This window comes from Canis lupus, chromosome 36 (assembly GCF_048164855.1).
Source record: "Canis lupus baileyi chromosome 36, mCanLup2.hap1, whole genome shotgun sequence".
Taxonomy (NCBI): domain Eukaryota; kingdom Metazoa; phylum Chordata; class Mammalia; order Carnivora; family Canidae; genus Canis; species Canis lupus.
In genome coordinates this window covers 12852669-12876646 of record NC_132873.1, presented here as the reverse complement: position 1 = coordinate 12876646, position 23978 = coordinate 12852669, and the positions used below count along the sequence as shown (strand labels likewise).

General features: G+C 39.9%; 2 protein-coding genes and 1 non-coding gene across 4 annotated transcripts in view; 2 read left to right on the top strand and 1 right to left on the bottom strand.

Moving 5' to 3' along the window:
- The window catches only part of ACADL (acyl-CoA dehydrogenase long chain), a 45063-nt gene extending 25777 nt beyond the window's left edge, over window positions 1-19286 (bottom strand). The window contains exons 1-5 of the mRNA XM_072813564.1: window positions 19184-19286; window positions 13214-13369; window positions 10417-10554; window positions 8980-9144; window positions 922-988 (exon numbers count right to left, since the gene is read on the bottom strand). Coding sequence (XP_072669665.1) covers window positions 922-988; window positions 8980-9144; window positions 10417-10554; window positions 13214-13369; window positions 19184-19281 — 624 coding nt within the window. The 5' untranslated portion in view covers window positions 19282-19286. The remainder of the gene's footprint in view (window positions 1-921; window positions 989-8979; window positions 9145-10416; window positions 10555-13213; window positions 13370-19183) is intronic.
- Window positions 19287-19499: 213 nt separating this feature from the next.
- CPS1 (carbamoyl-phosphate synthase 1) overlaps window positions 19500-23978 on the top strand; it is a 357452-nt gene continuing 352973 nt past the window's right edge. The window contains exons 1-2 of one of the 2 annotated variants that reach the window (XM_072813561.1): window positions 19500-19842; window positions 20568-20906. The gene's annotated coding sequence lies outside the window, so the exon portion shown is untranslated. The remainder of the gene's footprint in view (window positions 19843-20567; window positions 20907-23978) is intronic. The other variant, XM_072813560.1, reaches the window with a different exon arrangement.
- Window positions 22571-22672, top strand: LOC140625928 (U6 spliceosomal RNA). Its single transcript, XR_012025193.1, has one exon. It is a non-coding gene; the product is annotated as a U6 spliceosomal RNA (small nuclear RNA).

The following is a 23978-nucleotide window of genomic DNA, read 5'->3' as shown; positions in this document are numbered from 1 at the left end:
TTCTCTTAACACAGTTGAAATCTATATGCATTTTCATTTAAATGTTAATATGATTCCTTCAGTTAAAATAATTATTTTCTATACCACTAAAAACTTTATATTGATGCCTTGAGGGGTGCACATTAGGTCTTCTTATTGAGGTCCAATATTTACTTACTTATTTCTTTACTCTTGCTTCCTTTCAATTTTTTGTTATGTCTAATAGAGATTTGGAAGCAGTCAGTGGTACTTTCCTGGGTGTTTCACACAGAAGACCTGCTTAGGAAGCTGGAGTCATAGGAGAATGGGTTCTCATTTCACTTTTGACCAAATGGCCTAGTCTATGGCCCTCTGTGGGCAGAGGTAGAGAAAGTGATTATATACTGGAATCAGTACATATTTATTATCATCCTTAGGATGAATAATTTAGACTAAAATTTCTTAAAGTATGTTTGGAAAAACACCAGTGACTCAAGAAAATCTATGAAGAGAACTTCCTAGAGCATAAGACATACTGTATCTAACTTTTAGAACTTCACAATGTATATTGGCATATCAAAGAGTGAGAAGTTGCACACATTTTCCAAATTTATTTGACACCACAGATACTGTTTTTCTGTATAACAACTAAGAAACTAGATTGTGAAATGGTCTTTAGAATTGGGCTGCACAAAATGCGTTCTTCAGATCAGTGTCAGCCCACAAAATGCTAAAACATTTGCCCTATAGGTGAGGGGAACATGCAAAATGCAACATAGTAGAGACACAGAACTCATGCAATACAAATGTTGCAAAATTCTTACAAAACAAAACAAGTAAGTAAACTCGATTCTTCCCATGAGTCTATAGATCTGAGGGAATCAATAATAAATAGGCTCTGAGACACTGTTACTCATGGCATGACTCAGGAGACAAGGGCTGTGGAAGCCCCTCTTTACACACCTTGCTTCCATTGAGAATCCAGTCACTTCCATCCTTTTTGGCATTTGTTTTTATTCCTTGCAAATCACTATAATTGAAGAAAGGTAAAGAATAATGAAAAGAAATTCATCAGTTGGTTAAAAACTGAGTTATCAAAAAGTTCTTACATAAGTATGTCCGTAATGTGATAATCCAAACTATTTATACCATGATAAATAGTTTCAGTACTAGAAATGTTTACACAAATGCACTGAAAAATCATGTCTGATGTATCACATTCTATAAACCACTTATACAAATGTGTATGATTAAAATTACATAAACTAGCCAGCTTTTATAGAGCATAAAAATTCCAAGTAGCATCCAAGACCTCCAAATTAGGCTCAGATGACCTCTCAAAGTCCACTATATTTGAGATTATTTGTCACCTTGTATATGACTGCCTCCATTCACTTTGGTTCCCTCCTCTATCTCTATTGATCAAAACTTAGCCATTTAAAATCTCACTCCAAGATCAAGTCACAAGCTCTTCTGACTAAGCCAGACAGGCACCCCATGCTAGAAAAATAGTCAAATCTGTTAGCCAAATGGCCAGATTGGAAAGTATTACCCATACTCAGCTTCAAAGGCTATTTGTTTATTTATTTGCATTTTTATGTATTATCATTATTATTACTATTATTCTTAAGATTTTATTTTTTTTTAAAGTAATCTCTATACTCAATCAAAGGCTCGAACCCACCACCCCAGGATCAAGAATGGTGCATTCCACGGACATAGGCAGCCAGATGTCCCATGGGATGCTGTGCTTTATCCTGAGAACTTACTCATCTTCTAGCTACAAGTTTATACCCTTGTTCAACATCTCTGAAATTGTCAGTTAATCTATAATGGTGAGATAAAAGTTATTACATTTATTTATTTTTTTTTATTTTAATAATTTTTGTTTAATTTATTTATGATAGTCACAGAGAGAGAGAGAGAGAGAGAGGCAGAGACACAGGCAGAGGGAGAAGCAGGCTCCATGCACTGGGAGCCCGATGTGGGATTCGATCCCGGGTCTCCAGGATCGCGCCCTGGGCCAAGACAGGCACCAAACCGCTGCGCCACCCAGGGATCCCAAAAGTTATTACATTTAGATTATAATTACATGTTTTAATATTTGTTAGTCAGAGGAAAGGAACTATGAGCGATGACCAAATATCATTAATAAACAATCTTCTTAATGCCCCCCCCCAAAAAAGGCTACATCTCAAATGCTTCCTCTAACCCTGCTGTAAAAGTCGAATAGCTTATTTTTCTAAATATAAAATAAACAAATATTCACAATTGAAATAGGAAAAATATAGACAATATTCCACACAAAGAAAAAAATATTGAAAACAATTTTACCTCCTGGAATAAACATGTCTAAAATACATCTTTCTAGCATTTTTCAATGGAAACAGATACACACATATATGTATTTTTATAAAACTGAAACCATACATATGATTTTGACCTCTAAACAATATCTAATGCTTTCCTATAAGGTTGCTTTTATCATCAGCATAGATTTATTATGATTTTTTAAAACCATATTTTTAAAAAAATTTTTATTTATTTATTCATGAGAGACACAGAGGGAGAGAGAGAGAGAGGGGCAGAGACACAGGCAGAGGGAGAAGCAGGCTCCATGCGGGGAGCCCAATACAGGACTGGATCCCGGGTCTCCAGGATCAGGCCCTGGGCTGAAGGTGGCACTAAACCACTGAGCCACCCCCGCTGCCCTTAAAACCATCTCTTGTTAAACACTTAGGCAGTTTCCTATTTTTGTAAATATCCTACCACAAGTACCATCATGTATAAAGAGTCTGTGTCATTTATTGTTGAGAAATTTTTCTGATTCTCCTTCTTTCATATGGTCTTTATATTCTATATCCCATGGCATTTTGTTTACTGCTCTTTGTATCATGCTGATTAATGACCCCTGAAGATAATAGATCCTAATCCTTAGAACTTGTTAAGTGTTACTTTATGCAGGAAAAAAAGGGTCTTGCAGATGCGATTAATTTAAAGATCTTGAGATTGGGAGACTATTTTGGATTAGCTGATGGGTGGACCTTAAATGCAAATGTCCTTGTGAAAGACAGGCAGACGGAGGGAGATTACCCAGACAAGAGTAGGGGCAATGTGACCACAGAGGCAGGTTGGAATGGTAAGACCACAAGGCAAGGAATGGTGTCAGCCACCAGGAAATGGAAGACACAAGGAATGGGTTCTGCCTTAGAATGTCTGGAGGGAGTGCAGCCCTGCTGATAAGTTGATTTGGGCTGATTAATACTGATTTTGGACTTCTGGCCTTCAGAACTATGAGAGACTAAATTTCTGTCTTTTTTAAGCCAGCAAGTTTGTGGTAATTTGTTACAGAAACCATAGGAAAATAACATACTCTCTTAGAGAATTTACCTTGAATCTCAGTTTTCTTAAGTACGTACAACTAACCACAGATGAGGGCAGAAAATTTAAATAAACAAAAATCAAACAAGCCTTTGTTTGCATGTGTAAATTGGAGATAAATTAGGATCTCTGATTTACTGTTTCCTCTATGTGAGAACTAACATGCCGTGGCCTGGGACAGAAACACACTATCACGTAGCTAACACAATGCAATCAGAATATTGGTCAGTCACCCAGTTGCCTTAGAAAAATGAACTTAAAACCAAAGGAAGATTAGATTTGTATTTCTTTTCGACCACGTTTTTAGGTGAAAGAAGTAAACAAAACCCTTTTATCTTTGGCAAAACTAAGTATCACTATTGGCCTGTAATTATAGATTTATATTCAGTAAGCATAAATACAATTTAAGCATATTGCCAAGTGACACCATGGAATCTGAACATTGAAAAATAAACAGCACCGTCAATAAAGAAAATTTAAAACATTAGGGCCTGATCTTTGCAGAAACAAGCCTTGGGTTTCCAATGACTGCCTCTGGCACATCATCAGGTTGCTCCTCTGCACTGCCTGTTTCCTGTTGTTGGTCTCCCTTCTGAAGTAACTTCTACCCCTACCCTCTACTTAGAAATGACAAAAGATCATCAGTGACCTGCCTCAACCCTTTCCTCAGTCCTCAACATCTTTGTCACCTTGACATTACTAACTTCTCAGGCCAGTCCTGTCACCTTTTCAAACTCGCTTTCCCTGGTGCTTATGACAGAGCACTTGTCTAGACTTTCTTCAAACGTATCCTGCCCTCTCTGTCGCTCTGTCTTTGGTATAGTTCCAACGGAAGCATAATGCCCAAGGTTTCCTCCTTGCTCTCCTTTTCATCCTTGAAGGTCAGGTACCACCATGTGGAAGCCCCTCTGTTTTTGCATAATTGTTCTGTCTCTATTTATTACATGCCAGCTTATTATTTTTTAAATGTAGTAATATGTTTCTTTTATTTTTTTAATTTTCTAATTTAAATTCCAATATAGTTAAACATACAGTGTTATATTTGTTTTAGGTGTACAATGTAAACATTGAACAATTCTACACATTACTCAGTGCTCATCATAAATGCACTCCTTAATCCCCATCACTTATTTCACCCACCTCCCCTCTGGTAACCATCGCCTTGTTCTCTGTAGTTAAGAGTATGTTTCTTGGTTTGTCTTTTTTTCCTTCATTCTTTTGTTTTGTTTCTTAAATGCCACATATGAGTGAAATTATATAGTATTTGCCTTTAACTGACTTATTTTACTTAGCATTATACTCTCCAGCTCTATCCAGGTTGTCACAAATGGCAAGATTTCATTTTTATGGTTGAATAATATTCCATTATATGTGTACTTCTTTACCCATTCATCTATTGATGGACACTTGGGCTGCTTTCATAATTTGGCTATTGTAATTAATGCTGCACTAAACAGAGGTATATGAATTTCTTTGAATTAGTCTGTTTGTATTTTTCAGGTAATTACCCAGTAGTGCAATTATTGGATTGTACTATTTTAAAAATTTTAAGGAATCTCTATTCTGTTTTCCACAGTGGCTGCACCAGTTTGCATTCTCACCAACAGGGCATGAGGGATCTTCTTTCTCCACATCCTTCAACACTTGTTTCTTGTGTTTTGATTTTAGCCATTCTGACAAGTGTGAGGTGTTATCTCAGTGTGGTTTTGATGTATATTTGATGATGACTGATGTTGAGCATCTTGTCCTATGTCTGTTGGCCATCTGTATGCCTTCTTTAAAAAAAATGTCTGTTCATGTCTTCTTTTGCTCATCTTTTAACTGGATTATTTGGTTTTTGGATGTTGAATTATGTAAGTTCTTTATATATTTTGGATACTAACTTTTTATTGGATATGTCATTTGCAAATATCTTCTCCCATTTAGTAGGTTGTCTTTTAGTTTTGTTGATTGTTTCCTTTGCTGTTCAGAAGCTTTTAATTTTGATGTAGTCCAAATAGTTTATTTTTGCATTTATTTCCCATGCCTCAGGAGACATCTAGAAAAATGATGCTATGGCTGCCTGTGCTCTCTCCTAGGATTTTTACAGTGTCAGGTCTCACATTTAGGTCTTTAATACATTTTGAGTTTATTTTTATATATAGGGTAAAATGGTCCAGTTTTATTCTTTTGCATGTAGCTCCCCAGCTTTCCAACACCATTTGTTGAAGAGACTTTTCTTATTGCATATTCTTTCCTCCTTTGCCAAAGGTTAATTGACCATATAATTGTGGGTTTATTTCTGGGATTTTTATTCTGTTCCATTGATCTATGTGTCTATTTTTATGCCAGTAACATACTGTTTGATTATTACAGCTTTGTAATATGACTTGCAATATAACTGAAACATTCTCCAGAATAGATCGCATATTAGGCCATAAAACAAGTGTCAACAAATTCAAAAAGATCAAAGTCAGACCACATCTTCACATTTATAGTGAAGTTTGACCACATCACTATAAAACTGGAAATCAACCACAAGAAAAAAATCTAAAAAGAGGCAAATATATGGAGGTTAAATAACATGCTACTAACAAGAATGGATCAATCAAGAAATCAAGGAAGAATCCAAAAAATACATGGAAACAAATGAAAATGAATACCCAACACTCCAAAATTTTTGGAATGCAGCGAAAGTGTTTCTAAGAGGGAAGTTTATAGCAGTACATATGATCTACCTCAAGAAGCAAGAAAAATCTCAAATAAACAACCTTACACCTAAAGGAGGTAGAAAAAGAACAAAGCCCCAAATGCACAAAAGGAAGGAAATAATAGAGCAGAAATAAATGATACAGAAACTAAAAAAACAAAACAATACAACAGGTAAATAAAACCAGGAGCTGATTCTTAGAAAAGATAAAAAAAAAACTAATAAACCTCTAGTCAGACTCATCCAAAAAAAAAAAAAAAAAAAAGAGAGAGAGAGAGAGAGAGAGAGAGACAAACCAAATAAACAAAATCACAAATGAAAAGTAACCCGACAGAAATACCATTATAAGAGAATATTATGAAAAATTATATACCAATAAATTAGATAATCTAGAAAAAATGGATAAATTCCTAGAAACACATAACCTACCAAAACTGAAGCAGGAAAATATAGAAAATTGAACAGACCAGTTACCAGTAATGAAATTGAATCAATAATAATTAAAAAAAAAACTCCCAAGAAAAAACTTTAAGACCAGTCAGCTTCACAGACAAATTCTAACAAACATTTAAAAAAGAGTTAAAAACTATTCTACTTAAAGTATTCCAAAAAATGAAAGAGGAAGGAACACTTCCAAATTCATTCTATGAAGCCAGTATTACCTCAATACCAAAACTAGATATATTCCCCACAAAAAATAGAGAAAGACCTACAGGCCAGTATCTCTGATGGACATAGATGTAAAAATACTAGCAAAACAAATTCAACAGGGGCACCTGGGTGGCTCAGGTGGTTAAGTGTCTGCCTTTGGCTCAGGTCATGATCTCCAGGTCCTGAGATCTGGCTCCCTGTTCAGTGGGGGGGGGGGGGGGGGGTGTCTGTTTCTCCTTCCCCCTCTCCCCCCTGTTCGTGTTCTCCCTCTCTCTCTCAAATGAATAAATAAAATCTTAAAAAAAAAATCCAACAATACATTAAAACAATCATTCACCCTATGATCAAGTGGGATTTATTCTCAGGATGCAAGGGTGGTTCAATATTCACAAATTAAGCAATGTGATATGTCACATCAGTAAGAGAAAGGATAAAAACCATATGATTATTTCAATAGATGCAGAAAAACCATTTGGAAAATTGCATACATTCATGATAAAAATTGTCAACAAAATAGGTCTAGAGGGATTACACCTCCACATAATAAAGGCCTTATATGAAAAACCTACAGTGAACCTTAAACTCAATGGGGGAAAACAGAGCTTTTCAAACCCTAGGTCAGGAAAAACACATGTCCACTATCACCACTTTTATTCAACACAGTACTCCAAGTCCTAGCCACAGCCATTAGACAACAAAAAGAAATAAAAGGCATCCACATTGGCAAAGAAGTAAAACTTCTACTCTTTGCAGATGACAGGACACTATGTATCTTTCAGAAAACCTGAAAGACTCCACCAAAAATCTATTCAAACTGATAAATGAATTTAGTAAAGTTCCAAGATACAAAATCAATGTACAGAAATCTGCTGCATTCCTATACACTAATAATGAAGCAGCAAAAAGTGAAATTAAGAAAATCCCATTTACAACTGCAGCAAGAATAATAAAGTATCTAGGAATAAACTTAACCAAAGAAGTGAAAGACCTCTCTGAAGAAAGAAATTCAAGACAACACAAAGGAAATGGAAAGATATTCCATGCTCATGGGCTGAAAGAACAAACACTGTAAAAATGTCTATACCCAAAGCAATCTACAGATTTAATGCAATCCCTATCAAAACACCAATAGCAGAGCACCTGTGTGACTCAGTTGGTTAAGTGTCTGCCTTCAGCTGGGATCCTGGGATCCAGCCTGCTTCTCCTTCTCCCTCTGCCACCCACCAGCTTTTGTGCCTCTCTTTCTCTCTCTCAAATAAACAAAATCTTAAAAAAAAAAAAATACCAAAAGCATTTTTCACAGAACTAGAACAAAATCCTAAAATTTGTACAGAATCACAAAAGACCCTGAATAGCCAAAGCAATCTTGAAAAAGAAAACCAAATAAATAAATCACAATTCCAGACATCAAGTTACATTACAAAGTTATCACATCTCAGTTTACATGTAACCATTTTTATAAGCCTTCCCTAGTACTCATACCTAAATTCATTCCCTTTCCCACCAAACACACATGCACCATTAGTCTCTAGCATAGCACCATGTATTTCTTCATAGTACTTATCATAATTTATAATTAAGGATACATTTATTTACGTGCTTTTTGTCATTCTCCTCAATAAGCACAAAGAACACTGTCTTTTGTTCAGCACGTGTAACTGGCACATTAAGGGCAGTTGGTAAGTAACCTTCACATGACTGAATAAATAATCTTCTTCATTCCCCTTGCTCCAATTCTTGCCACCCAAGCCTTCAGAGTTCCAAATCCCTATTTCTAATAGCCTGCTGGACATTTCCCTGTGCATGTCTCATCACATCCAACATACATTATGCTCCAAATTCAAGTCATATCCCACCATTTTACTTGTGTTATCCCATGCTAATAACTCAAAATGGCATATATTATGTTTTATTGTTATTTATATGTGATAAGGACTTATTTTCCTACTGGAGTTAGAAGTTACTCAAGATTGTAAATTATGCTTGTGTTCATCTTTTTTTTTTTTTAAGATTTTATTTATTTATTCATGAGAGACACAGAGAGGGAAGCAGAGACATAGGCAGAGGGAGAAGCAGGCTCCCTGCGCGGAGCCCCATGTGGGACTCGATCCCGAGACTCCAGGATCATGTCCTGGGCCGAAGGCAGGCACTAAACGGCTGAGCCACCCAGGCGTCCCCCTGTGTTCATCTTTGTACCCCTCCTTGCATAATGTTCAAAGGTCTATGAAGTGAGTACTAAGAAAATAAATGCTGTTGGTTACTGCTTCCAAAAATTCAAAACCAAATGAATGTTGATTTACCTTCCAGCTCCAGGCTCTGTCATTGCTATGGCACCAATACATTTCCCACTGACCATCTGGGGGATGAAGTGTTTAATTTGTTCTTCTGAGCCATACTTTGTAATATAGGGCATGACAATATCTGAATGAAGACTAAATCCTGGGCCTGAACAATTTGAATATGCTCTTAAAAAGAAAAAAAGAAGATAATTTAAAGCACAACATATTTTGTTCTATTTTTTATTTCTTTGATTTTTCAGTTAAACAACAATCCATTATTAAGTCTTAGCACATTGTGTGGTAATAGCCTGTCTCCCCACAAATGTAGGAAGTTCTTGAAGATTTTCTCTCTTAATTTTTATTAATCTTTTAATTCCTGTCACTAGCGCAATTAATGGCACTCTAACAGAGCTCCATGAATACTTACCTAATAAATTAAAAGATAAAGTATTTTAAAGTATTAATCACCTACAATTGTCTTATTATAACATAGCAACTATTTTCATTTTGGCAAAGTACTTTTGCCATAAGGATATATTCTAATATAGTGGAATTTATACCTATTTTTTTTAATTATGTGACATGAAAAAGTCCTTTTTTTATATATAGCTGTCACAACAAATATCTGAAATAGCTGTAAAATATTCCAAATGGTTTATGAATACAATTTACTCATTCATCCTCACTACCAGTCATTTAGATTGCTTCCATATTTGGAGGATTATGATCTAACACAATGATTTTTGTACATAGATCCTCTTTTTTCTATCAAATTATTATCTCATAATAAATTCCCCAAAGTGGCATCCTAGATCAAAAAGCAGAAATATTTTCATCTTTTATATATGTCATTTTTAATCCCCAAAGTATTTATTGTCCCAATATATAATGCCATTAATAGTATGAGTATCTAATTTTCACTGCAACTGCGTCAGCAATGGGTATTATGATTTTTTCACTGATTTTTTCCAAATACTCAAAATGATACCTCCAGGCTAATTTAATTTGCATTTGATCAATAGTAAGGATGAACTTTTTTCATCTAAAAGAACCTATTTGAATTTTGTTTTGATGAACTATTGGTTCAAATCTTTTGTCAGTTCACAAACTGAAATCTTTATTTCTTCTTATACATTAAGCTTTAAGTATATTTGATAGAAATATTTTTCCAATGGTTTTTTCAATAGCTTTTTTTAAAAGAAAAATAAACATGAAGCAACTAAAAATGACGAGATCTCTTTAATTTTCAACAGCACCTATTTTAATAATTTAAAAGGACATTTTCCTATCTTTCCACATTAAAAAAAATGTACAAGAGTTATAAGGGGTTTACTCATTCACATTTTACACTGAGTTTTCAATATTATTAAGATTAAAAAGCATAATTCATTGTCTTCTCAGAAAAGTGAGCAGCATGCTTAACAACCAAGATTCCACTTCAAATGTCTGCATACTTACTGTTCTTCCCAAATAATAGCTGTCGAATACAAGTCCCCACCAATACCACCATGATGTTCTGCAATATTGACACCAAGCAGTCCTACTTTTCCAGCTTTTTCCCAAAGCTCCCTACTCACTTCACCAGCTTTCTCCCATCTGCAAACAGTAAACATTTTAAAATCAGAAAAACTTTTTTCATATTATTTAAATGGTCATAATTTGAATTTATGAAAGATACTAAGGAATGTTCCCTTAATTTAAGGTAATTATTGCTGACATGGGCCATAACTTAAAAAAATTTTTTTTAAAGATTCTATTTATGTATTTGAGAGAGAGAGAAAGAGAGTATGTGCGAGGGAGGAGGAGATGCTTCTGGGACTTGGGGCTTCATCCTGGGGCTCTGGGATCATGGCCTGACCCAAACAAAGAAAGACGCTTAACCAAGCACCCCTTTCTATTTACATCTAACTCTTTTATCATTTGTCCTCCTTCTTCTTCTCTTCTTTATTTCTTCAACTTGCCACTTTTCTCCTCCCTTGACTATTTATTGGACCCGCAAATTACATCCACTAATATTCATGGGTACAGTTTCTCAGCTGGTACTCTTAGGATACAACTTTATTTTTTTTATTTTTATTTATTTATGATAGTCACAGAGAGACAGAGAGAGAGAGAGAGAGGGGCAGAGACACAGGCAGATGGAGAAGCAGGCTCCATGCACCGGGAGCCCGACGTGGGATTCGATCCCGGGTCTCCAGGATTGTGCCCTGGGCCAAAGACAGGCGCCAAACTGCTGCGCCACCCAGGGATCCCAGGATACAACTTTAAATGTGCCATATAGTCATGGGAATTTCTCCAAACCTATCCTCTACAGATAACTGCCACTGTATATTTCCTTAAAGTGCTAAACTTATAGGGATGAGCATACATAAAAGGTGAGAAGAGCAGGCAATCTGAAGATTAAGTAGGAAAGAAGAACAGAAGCATCTTGCAGCTGAGCTGTCAAAGGAACTTCTGAAAAGATTAGATATTTGCATAAGATTGTGCAACCTCTGCTTTTCTTCTTTAAAAATGAGAGTAGCATAAAATAAATAAATAAAAATAAAAATGAGAGCAGCATAATGAGGAAAGAGATCAAGAATCTGAGAACTTTTGTTTTATTTTTTAAAGTGGTAGTTAGATATAGTTAGTAAATAAGTATATTATTGAAGATACGGATTAAAAGTAAACACAGATACCTCAAGAAATTTTAAAAGAAAGAGTTTGATTATCATGTATATTTTGATGTAATTATTGCCTAAAGTAGCTTTGGAAGTATTTTTATCATTAACCTAAAATTTGTCAACTTCTGTTATTTTTACTTCTAATCTTCACCAACAATTTTTCTGGAGCAAAGTTTCAAATAAATAAAGCAATAAACAAAAAAAGATCCTCCTAGAGTGAACCTTTCTCTCTCTCCCTTTCTTTCTTAAGATTTTTATTCATTCAGGGAAAGAGAGAGAGCATGCACACGTGAGGCAGGGAGGGGCAAAGGAAGAGGGAGAGAGAATCTTAAGCAGGCTTCATCCTCAGCATGCAGCCTGACATGGGGCTTGATCCAATGACTCTGAGATCATGACCTGAGCAGAAATCAGGAGTCTGAGGCTTAACTGACTGAGCTACCCAGGCACCCTCCTTTGGTTTTTTAAGAAATAGTTGCTTTTCACTAAAAACTAGTCATGGCATTAGTTTAGCTAATTTTGGTCATTTTTACTGAAAAAGCATTAATACAATCTTAATAAAAGGAGTTTTTTTAAGATTTTATTTATTTACTCATGAGAGACAGAGACAGAGAGAGAGGCAGAGACACAGGTAGAGGGAGAAGCAGGCTCCACGCAGGAAGCCTGATGTGGGACTCGATCCCAAGACTCCAGGATCACGCCCTAAGTCAGAGGCAGGAGCTTAACCGCTGAGCCACCCAAGCATCCCAATGAGAGGTATTTAAAAAAATTCTTAAAGGAGGGAGAGCAAACAAGCTGGAGGGGAGTGGGTATAAGAGAGAGAGAGGGAGAGAGAATCTTAAGCATGTTCCAAGCTCAGTGCAGAGCTCAATGGGGGCAGGGGGAGGGGCATGTGTGAGAGGGGCTTGATCCTGAGATCAAGACATGAGCAGTTATCAAGAGTGGGATGCTCAACCAAATGAGACACCTAGATGCCCCCAAAACATTTTTAAAATACTTTAATTGTAGTAAAGTATTAGCAATGAGTAAATTTTGGAAATACAGTAAAATCTTATTTTCATAGAAATGACAGTTTTTTGGGCAACAAAGTAGGTAATCAGTAATTAATCAGTTAATCAATAAATATCTCATCCAGTAGTAAAAATACTTTAAGGGGGGAATCCCTGGGTGGCTCAGCGGTTTGGCACCTGCCTTGGGCCCAGGGTGTGATCCTGGCGTCCCAGGATTGAGTCCCACCCACATCAGTCTCCCTACATGGAGCCTGCTCTGCCTGTGTCTCTGCCTCTCTTTCTCAATCTATCATGAATAAATAAATAAAATCTTAAAAAAAAATACTTTAAGGTGGCCAATTGCCAACCAAGATTTGCATTATGCTGTCCTGTTGAGCCTTTATGTATTTTAATTCATTCATGAAGTAGAAAAAAAATGTGTAATTAATTACTTAACTATTTAATTGTCACTTGACCAGAATATTCAAATTACTACTCGAGTTGCAAATCTTCAAATTTTCTTATTTTTCATTGTAGATTTTAAAATTTATTTAAATAGCATTGTTTCCCTATGTGTATTACTTTAAAGGAAAATGTCCTACTTACTCTGCGTGGTAAGGAACCACTTCTTCTTGAAAAAACTTCCTTACACTTTCCCGGAAAATGTCATGTTCTGACGAAAAGATTCTTCTAATTCCTATATCTGTTAATTTGTTAGCAGATGGAGTCTCTAGACGTTCCTTCCCTCTGGAATGAGAACATCTGAAAAATATGCATATACATTAAGAAAATTAAGTGAGTTGTTACTCTTCATAATCCAAGTCAATGCCACTGAACAGGATGGAAGGTTAATTATATTGAACAACATGGAAAAACACTGATTTTTTCCCCCCACAGACACACTACAGAGGTAGGTAGAGGGTCTGAAACCTGACAGACCTGTTCAGATTTGAGCATTACCACTTTTGACAGGATCTGCCTCACCTGGATGAGATCAAGTCCTTTTATCCTTTTATCCAACTCACTCTTCACTTCCAAACCCATAAAGAGGACATCATGCTTATGACTAACCACATGTCTGAGCTTAGGTAAAACAGTGCTGTCACATGATGTAAATTATATTATGTAAAATTCAAATACCACCATAGAATAATATTGATAAGTTTTCATGTCACAATGATGTTTAAGATAATACTAACAATTTTTCCATAATCCAAATTAATATTTAATTTAGAATCATACAATTTGAAATGGCAGGTGTGTAAGAGAGAAACAAACAATGAGGATGCTATTGCCATATTAGAGGCAATCTGGGTGTAACTAAAAAAACTATGGATGAATCTCTATAAAGATTAGCACAGAATTAATTGTTCAAGATCTTCAGAAACTGACCCTTCTGACCCTTCCTTCTCCTTGTCCCCCCATATTAACCTAAGATTGCTGTGTAGTTCCTTTAGTTCAGTGATTTTCAGGTTTATTTCCCTCTAGGGGCACTGCTAAAAAGATTTTGAAAATCTGTGTACCACTTTGTATATTTTCAACCTCATATCTTTTTTTTTTTAAGTTTTTTTTAAATTTTTTATTTATGATAGTCACACACAGAGAGAGGCAGAGGCAGAGGCAGAGGGAGAGGGAGAGGGAGATGCAGGCTCCATGCACCGGGAGCCCGACGTGGGATTCAATCCCGGGTCTCCAGAATCACGCCCTGGGCCAAAGGCAGGCGCTAAACCGCTGCGCCACCCAGGGATCCCTTCAACCTCATATCTAAAAAACTTTATCATATATCCGAATATTGGCAAAGGTTGTTTTTCTGTTTTGCATGAAACTCCATTTGGGGTTTCTCTCTTCCTTAGATGAACTTTTTTTTTTCTTCTCTCTTTCCTCTCCCCTTCCTCTTCTTCTTAGTGTTTTTGTTTAAAATATGGTTTTGTTTATTGGCAATGGGGTTGTGTCAACTTTTCTATCCCCCCCCATGAAATGAATTATTGTGTTTTAGTTTATGTATTTTTATTTGATGCTATGAACTGAATTATGTAACTCCCAAATTCATGTTGAAGCTCTCTCTACCTCCCATTGTGATTGTATTTGGAGATAGGGCCTGGATGATGAAATTAGTTAAATGAGGTCTTAGGGTGGGGTCCTAATGTAAAAAGATTTGTGGCCTTACAAAAGGAAGAGAGAGTTATCAATACTTTGATCTTGGATTATCCAGCCTTTAGAATTAGGAGAAATAAATTTCTGTTATTCAAGTCATCCAGTCTATGCTATTTTGTAATGACAGCATGGACTAAGAAATGCACTTAATGTGCATTTTTTGTCATTTTGTTTTTTAGGTTTATCTTTTATACACAACTTTTAGTGGAGTTCATTAATATAATTTGAGATGCCATTTAAATGTAATCTTTGGCTATGAACATGTAATACTACAGTTTTTATACTTCTATCTGCCTTGCCTTCAAAATTAATACTCAGTCATTCAAATCATTGTTTTTAATATCTTATTCATTCATTTGGTCAACATATACTTTCTGAGTGCCCATTATGTACCAGGCACTGTTCAGGTATCTTGAGCTATAGGAATGCAAAAGTAAGATCCCTATCTTCAAGTTCACATTTCTAGAAGGGGATACTGAATAATGATAAATAATACAGTAAAGAAGCAAATTATAGAATAAAGGAGAAAGTGATAAATTCTATGGAAAAGAAAAGTGGAGCAAAGATCAGAATGTGTGTCTGGGACAAGGCAGGGGCAATGGCTGCAGTACAGAATAGTGCAATCAGGGTAGGTTAAGTTAGAAAAATGAGATTTGGGAAAATACCTCAAAGTGACAGCCAAGCAGATTTTTGAAGTAGAAGAATTGTAGGACAAGAAAACAATTAGAGCAAAAAGTGGCAGGCAGGATGATATCTGACGTGTTCTAGAAAGAGCAAGGAGGCCAAATGTGGATTGAGTAAAAACAGGAGAAGATGAAGTCAGAGGTAACAGGACCAGGATGTGCAGGGGTCTTGCATACCACTATAATTTTATATCAAATAGACCAAAATTTACTTTATCGCTGAATTGAAATTGATGAAGTATAGGTGGAAGAAAGGCAAGCAAGGACAAGGAGGCCACACCCTAAGAGGAAACCATAGAGGACTTTATACCACCCTGGAAAGAGCTATCCACCCTTTCCCAAATGACAAAAACTTGTTCGGATGACAAGTGTATGGAAGGTTAATCAGACTAAAACAGCCTACCAAGAAGCTCATACAACCCCCTAGACTTATGAACTCCCATGGCAACCCTCTAGGATCCCCTCCCTCTTTGGGAGCTTTGCACAATCACTCAATAAACTTTACTATCACTCAATAAACTTTACTATTGCTCAATAAACTTTGCTGCCCACCACTCTCTGGCCTGGTCTACCTCTTCATTCTTTGAAGTGGGGTGACCAAGAACAGTGAACACTAAAGGAAAAGAAATCCTGTAACAATATGATTGGTTCCAATTTCCTGCTAGTAGAAATACAACTATAATGCACACATTTGTCCATTTAGGTTTTTCACACTTAGAATTTTTCCTTAGGAAAAAAAATGTGCTGAGACTAGGAAGCTGATGCTCTGAAACACTGAATCACTTGTCAACATAATTAGCAAATAAGAGTGGGATTTATAGTCCAGTCTTCCTGTATCTTAACATTTTATAGTCCATATTACCTTAAGGAAACCTTTGGAATATTTCTAAGTAAAATACACCAAGACACTCGAAAGTGAAAGAGGTGACAGAAAGAATAAAGTTTTTTTTTTCAGAATAAAGATTTTTCAAAAGTGTTCAAGAGAGACTATGCAGAAAAAAATCAAAACACTTGGCGCCAAGTATGTTGGAGCATTCATTTCTTGAAAACCAAGAAATTTTTAATAAATAAATTGGCCATTTTTCTCCCTATAAAAACCAGGAAATCTAAACTGAACAAAAATCAACTTCTATTAATTTAATAGGCTAGGCTCTATTATTTAAAATATATCCACCAGCATCTTCAACAATGCTAGGGAATTGGTTACAAATACACAATCTCATGCCTCACCCCAGATCTACTGAATCAGAATCTGTATTTTAACAAATACCCTGAATGATTCATATGCACATTAAGAAGCCTGCTATAATAAGACTTTAGACCCTGACCTATTCAGAGGGTCCCTCAGTTCCTCCTTTTTCCAAAATTCTCTTAGATTTTTTTCTATACTTCCAGCCAAAATAACTTATCCCAATAGATGTAATGCAGAAACAGATATGAAAATTGAGATGTATTCTGCTAAGCCAGACATTAAAGGATCTGTAAAAATGTAAAGGATGTCTCTTTTTTGAAAAATCTACTTTTCATAGAAATGTTATTTATGTTAACACGGTAATGGGTTTGCTACTGTTACTTTTACTTATTATTCAGCTATAATTGCCATATAACATTTGTTTCAGATGTACATGGTTCAATATTTGTATATATTATGAAATAATCAACACGAGTCTAGTTAACATCCATCATCACATAATTTTTTTGTTTTGACAATCCTTAAAGTCTGCTCTTTTAGCAAATTTGAAATATACATACAGTATCAACTAAAGTCACCATGCTGGGGGAGCCCTGGTGGCTCAGCGGCTTAGCGCCTGACATTGGCTAAGGGCGTGATCCTGGAGACCCAGGATCCAATGAATCCCATGTCGGGCTCCCTGCATGGAGCCTGCTTCTCCCTCTGCCTGTGTCTCTGCCTCTCTCTCTCTCTCTCTCTCTCCCCCCACCCCTCTGTGTTTCTCATGAATAAATAAATATTTTTTAAAAAAAAGTCACCATGCTGTATATTACACTCCCATGACTTACTTTATAGCTGGAAGTTTGTACCTTTTGACTTCCTCCACCCATTCCTACACCCACACCCCTCAACCAGAAATCTGTTCTCTGTATCTATGCGTTTGTTTTTAAGGTTCCATCTATAAATGAGATCATACATGTCTTGCTTCTCTTACCATAACCTCTATTGCTACTTTTAATGAACTAAATATTCGTAAAATTTGTTTTGTGGTTATCTCTTGATATCCATATGCATACAACCCTCATTAATCAATCAATCAAAAAAATTTTTTAAAAATTTTCTGGGGGGGGGGGAGGCCCTCTAACTTAAAGGGGATAAAAGAGCCCTGATAAAAATTTGAGGATCACCGTACTAGGAAGTTCTGGGGGAAGAGCTCAGAAAAGTATGTGCACCCACCCTAAAGTCAAGGTGCACCCACTCCTCAGTCAAGTCTTCCCCACTGTCCTCAGGAGCAACAGATCTTTGTCCGCTCCCATAGCATCTCAGAATTCCACCAACGTTGTCACGAGCTAAATGATCATCCGTCATTCTCCTTATACATAGTGGATAATCCTGGATGCTTCCAGCTTATCCGATTTTAAGTGCCAGTTCTCTAAAAGCTTTTGATCTTACCGGCACTACCTTCATAGTCACGGAGCCACTTAGAAACTATTATCTCTTCCGAGTTTAATTAATTAAGGATTTGTTAAATAAATCTCGAGGCCCTTGTGTGATGGGGCGGGCTGCTTTCTGGGGGGCCCCCTTGGGGGACGCTGTGAGGCGGAGGCCGCCCTCGCTCCGGATCCCGAGGCTGCGCCCCAGGAGGCCGCGTCCCAGCGCCCAGGAGAGCGCGCCCGGGAGCGCCCAGGACGTGACCCCGCCTCCCCGGGGCCCGCTGCGGCCCGACCCCGAGCCTTTGCCGAACCCCGCTTCGGGCTTTCCCGCGCCTGCGGGGGACCCCGCGAGGCCCCCATCCCCCCCCCCCCCCCCGCCCAGCGAGTCGGGTCCAGGCTCCGGGAGGCGCAGGGCCAGGCCCAGCCCGAGGCCCGGGACTCCGCGCTCACCGCTCGGCCCGGCTCCGCCCAGGAGGCCGCCCCCGCGCTGCTGAGCTCCGGGCGCCAAGGGGCAGTGTCTCCGCGCCCCGCCCCGGGGAGCAGGGTGGGGGGTCATCGCCCCCCGCGGCCCCCCAGCAGGGTCGGGGTGTCACCCCCCCCGCAGCCCCCCAGAAGGGTCGCGGTGTCACCCCCCCCCGGCCCCGCGGCCCCGCAGCAGGGTCGGGGTGTCACCCCCCGCGGCCCCGCAGCCCCCCCAGCAGGGTCGGGGTGTCACCCCCCCGCAGCCCCCCAGCAGGGTCGCGGTGTCACCCCCCCCCCGGCCCCGCGGCCACCCAGCAGGGTCGGGGTGTCACCCCCCCGGCCCCGCAGCCCCCCCAGCAGGGTCGGGTGTCACCCCCACGCAGCCCCCCAGCAGGGTCGCGGTGTCACCCCCCCCGGCCCCGCAGCCCCCCAGCAGGGTCGGGTGTCACCCCCACGCAGCCCCCCAGCAGGGTCGCGGTGTCACCCCCCCCCGGCCCCGCGGCCCCCCAGCAGGGTCGGGGTGTCACCCCCCGCGGCCCCGCAGCCCCCCAGCAGGGTCGGGGTGTCACCCCCCGCGGCCCCGCAGCCCCCAGCAGGGTCGGGGTGTCACCCCCCGCGGCCCCGCAGCCCCCCCAGCAGGGTCCGGCGGTCCAGGGAACCCGCGGGCGCTCACCTCGCGGCGGGCGGCGAAGGCGGGGCGCAGGGGCCGAGCCCCGGGCGGACCCACGGGCCGAGGGCCGGGCGCAGGCGGGGGAAGGCGCGCGCAGCCATGGCGGGCTCAGGCTCGGGCTCGGGCTCGGGCTCGGGGCGGGCTCGGCGCCGAGGGGCCTACGGGGCGGGCGGGCGGGAGCGCTGGGGCCTCGGCCGCGTCCCGGGCTTGGGGTTTCGCGCCGCGGCGGGCGCTCAGGGGCGGCCTCTGCGCGGCGGGGACGGGCGGGGGGGGGGGGCGGGGGAGGGGGCGGGAAGCCCGAGGAGGCGGGAGCAGCCCCGGGCCCGAAGCTTCTTGGAAGGGGATCCCGGTAGCCCCGTGGAGAGTCCTCAGCGGGGCGGGCGCGCAGGGATCCAGGCCGACCTGCCCGAAGTGTGGCCTCGCTGCCTGGGGTCTCGGGGCCGCCCGGGGTATTTATTAGCTTCGCAGGAACAGACGCTTGGTTTTCTCAAGATGGTAATTGGCCGGCCGGGTTACCTCCCAGTGTGGGGCAATAAGAGACCTTCTGCACAATCTTGCTGAGCCTCTGCAAAATGGTGACTAGATATTACTTCAGGGTGGACTGAGAACACCTGCAGCAGCAGTAACATTTGATGGTGAGGCCCAGTTAACACATCTCACAGGTGATTCCTTTTTTTTTTTTTTTTTACAGGCTTCATTAATTCAGTTTAATCTCCTTGTATAAAAACACTGTGTTGGCAACAGCTGGAGCCCGGATCCTCTTCATGGAGACTCTGCTGTGGGTCTTTACTAGGTCAATGAACTGCTGATAGGGAAATGCAGCGAACAGGGTTTCTTTCTGGAGGCGTCTTGGTGAGAGAGCTGTAGATCTCAGAGCCGGAATGACAGGTGGCCTTGGCCAAGTTGCCTGGGGTGGCAGTGCAGCCTTGGTGGAGACGTAGCAGTTGTCTGCATCAGTTATCCTCAGAAGCATCTTGGGCCCAGATAATGCTCTTGCTTCCGGGGGCAGGGATGGGGCATACCAGCGTTGACACAGTGGCCTGTTATCTTCCAGGGAGTGTGGAACGTGCTGGTCTTGATCTCTTGGTAAGCTCACTGCCCTTTGTCTATAGAGAGGTGAGCCAGGACCATGGCCCTGCGTGTGGCAGAGGCTGCCTCCTGGGAGCACATTCAGAACCAACTTGGCTATTCTGGTTCTGGATGGTGACAGATGCCTTGGATTCAATCCACTGGCCAGTGCAGGTCCCCTTTTGGATGGGACTAATCTTTAAAGAGAGATATCCAGAAAAAAAAAAAAAAAAAAAGTTGATGATCTCAGACTCCGTAATAGGCAGGGAGAAGAGATATAATTTCTCCAAGAACTTTATTCTTTTTTTTTTTTTTTAAGATTTTATTTATTTATTTGTGACAGAGAGAGAGAACCTGAGCAGAGGGAGAGGAAGAATGAGAAGCTGACTCCTCGCTAAGCAGGGAGCCCTATGAAAGGCTCTATCCCAGGACCCTGGGATCATGACCAGAGCTGAAGGCAGATGCTTCACCGTCTCAGCCATCCAGACACCCCAAGAACTTTATCTTCATATCCTTGACCAGGAAGCCCAGTTAGTGATGAGGAGCCACACCTTGTCCTCAGCCTTGCCTTGGCAAGTTCTGCAGCCTCCAGCCCACCTGGACTACATCTGAGGGTAGACGAAGACGGCGTTGCTGAAGCCTGTGCAAGTGACTCTCTGTAAGTGTTAGCTGTTTTTATTCTCCTCTACTTACATACTCACGTTTTCAGGTGATGGTGACTTTTAATAATGGCCTTTGATAATCAGTTTCACGAAAATTAGATTTTTTTTTCTAATTCAAATAATTGGCTCTAATAGTGAAATTTCAGATCAAGAAGATTTGAAAAAGACAAAAATTCATTTACCTACCAAGAGGACATGGCAGTGCCAGGGCAGAACCAGGAGGGAGCTATCTGAAGCAAGCAGGCCGTTGTGACACTCCTCAAAGAGTGTGCCTGCCTATGTTTCTAGTCTCTGAGCAGGGCCAGAAGTGCCCCTGTAGATGACAAAGGTAGTATTTCCCAACTTTTAGAATTATTGCCAAAATCCCTCGGAAATACAATAATGTAAGAAACCCCAAGACTCTTAAGTTTATAGGGAGTGATTAGGGATGTATGTAGAGACGGGTTTCATTATAAATATCCATTTTGCAGAAAGACATTAGGAAAACATGTATTTCATGAAATACAACACTTTAATGATACATAAGCCATTTTCAGATGTGAAGATACTAAACAATTGTTTTGGATACTTGCCATACCTCCTTGACTTGTAAGCTTTGATTGCCCCTTTGACATGTAATTCTGTTATTTTACACAGTTAGCTCTTTTCCTCAGTGAATTTGTTTTCTTTCTTTGTTTTATTTTTTCAGAATTAAGTTTCTTTGAGCACTTTGGGTCATCTAATTTTTCATCAAAATGGTTTTAGTTTTTTATTCAGAAAAAATGTAAAACTACAGAAAAGTCACAAATATAGTACAGTTAACTCCCGTGTAGCTTTTACTTAGATTCTCCCGTTGGGGACATTTTGCCCCATTTGCCACATATGTGTATTTTTTGGAGGGTCATTTGAGGATAAATTGGATACATTATGCCCCTGCACTCCTAGTGTGTATTTCCTAAGAGCAAAGGGAGTTCTTTTTTATCTTTTTTTTTTAATTTTTATTTATTTATGGTAGTCACACAGAGAGAGAGAGAGAGAGAGAGGCAGAGACATAGGCAGAGGGAGAAGCAGGCTCCATGCACCGGGAGCCCGACGTGGGATTCGATCCCGGGTCTCCAGGATCGCGCCCTGGGCCAAAGGCAGGCGCTAAACCGCTGTTCCACCCAGGGATCCCAGGGAGTTCTCATAATAACTATAGCACAGCTATCCAATGTAGAAATTTAATCCTGATACAATATTCTGTTTATCTTCTTATTATTATTATTATTATTTTGCTGAGAATTGGGAGAGCATTCTAATTATTTTTTTTTTTTTAAAGTAAGCTCTGCTCCCAATGTGAGACTTGAACTCACGATCCCAAGATCAAGTTACATGCTCTATCAAGTGAGCCAGCCAGGTACCTCAAATCCTGATATAATATTCTTAAATAATCTACAATCCATATTCTAATTTCAACAAATGTCCTAATAATATCCTTTCATTACAATTAAATCTGGTAAAAAATGGAGATCTGCCCTACAAATTGCCTGAGCAGACAAAACCAATTCCATCACAAAGCTGAATGGGAAATAAAAGCAAAAGAAAAAAATTACAACCCTTTGACGAGTGTTTAAAACAGGTAGAGTGACCTTCCTCTGGGAGTTCAGCTGCTCTGATGTTAATACTTTGTTAAGGGTGTATTCACTTCTGCAGCCCATGTTTTGTTAAAGTTGGAATGATACAGAGATTAGTGTGGCCTCTATGCAAGGATGACACACAAGTTTGTGAAGTGTTTCATTAAAAACAAAAACAAAAAAACAAATTTGCCAAGGACAAAAGGCAGTCTTAGCTTTACATTATTCCAACCCCCCTGGATCCTGTAAGTTTTCTTTTAGCATATTAAAAATTTCTTTGGAAACTTCCTTTACCTCTAGCACCCAAGATGCATATTAGCAATCATCCTTGAAGCATATGGCCCACTGATAGAGGTCTGAAGGGTCTCATGACTGAGAGTTTACTAAACAATGATAAATGACCTTTCCCTAACAATTACTGGCCTCCCAGAAATCTTGCTCCCTAAATTCCTTAGGGACTTACACTATCCCTAATTCCCTCTCAACTTGAAAGTGTATGATCAGTCACCTCTCATAACTCCAGTACAGCTCGTTCGTTTTTTCTTTTTCTTTCTTTCTTTCTTTCTTTCTTTCTTTCTTTCTTTCTTTCTTTCTTTCTTTCTTAGTGCAGCTCTTTCTGCCCACAGGTTCTGTTCCCATGCTTTAATAAAACTACCTTTTTACACCAAAGACAAGAATTCTTTCTTAATCATCTGCTCTGAACCCTAACATTATGCATCACAATTTAGTTTATTTTGCAATACTAACTTGACCTGGGTCATTTTTAACTTATGCCTCTGGGAAATCATTGTCAAAACTTGAACTATTTCCCCAACATTGATATGAAGACCAATTCCCTCTCATTTAAGGAAATTCTAATATTATAACTAACAAGTAATTACTGTGGAGGATAGTCACTGTCTTTGTCACCACACGGTAGTCTCTTAATAACCTCCTTATCTGCTGGGGATATGTTCCAAGACCTGACTCCCCCCTACCCTCTCCACCCAATGGATGCCTGAAACCATGGAAGCACCAAACCCTGTATGATGAAGTTTTGGAATTATAGGTGAGGTCCGGAACCCACAACCAAGAAAGAATTCTTGAGATGTCTTTGGTGCAAAATCATGTTTTTTTTTTTTTAAGATTTTATTTATTTATTCATGAGAGACAGAGAGAGAGAGAGAGAGAGAGAGGCAGAGACACAGGCAGAGGGAGAAGAAGCAGGCTCCATGCAAGGAGCCTGATGTGGGACTCTATCCCGGGAATTGGGATCAGGCTCTGAGCCAAAGGCAGACATTGTCAACTGCTGAGCCACCCAGGCGTCCCAAAATCATGGTTTTATTAAAGCACAGGGACAGGACCCATGGGCAGGAAGAGTGGCTGTCCCGGGCCTGTCAGGGGTGGCTGATTATATACCTGGGTGTTGGGAGGGGTTTAAGGATAGTGTACTCTCTAAGGAATTTTGGAGGCAAGGTTTCCAGGACCTTGAGGGGG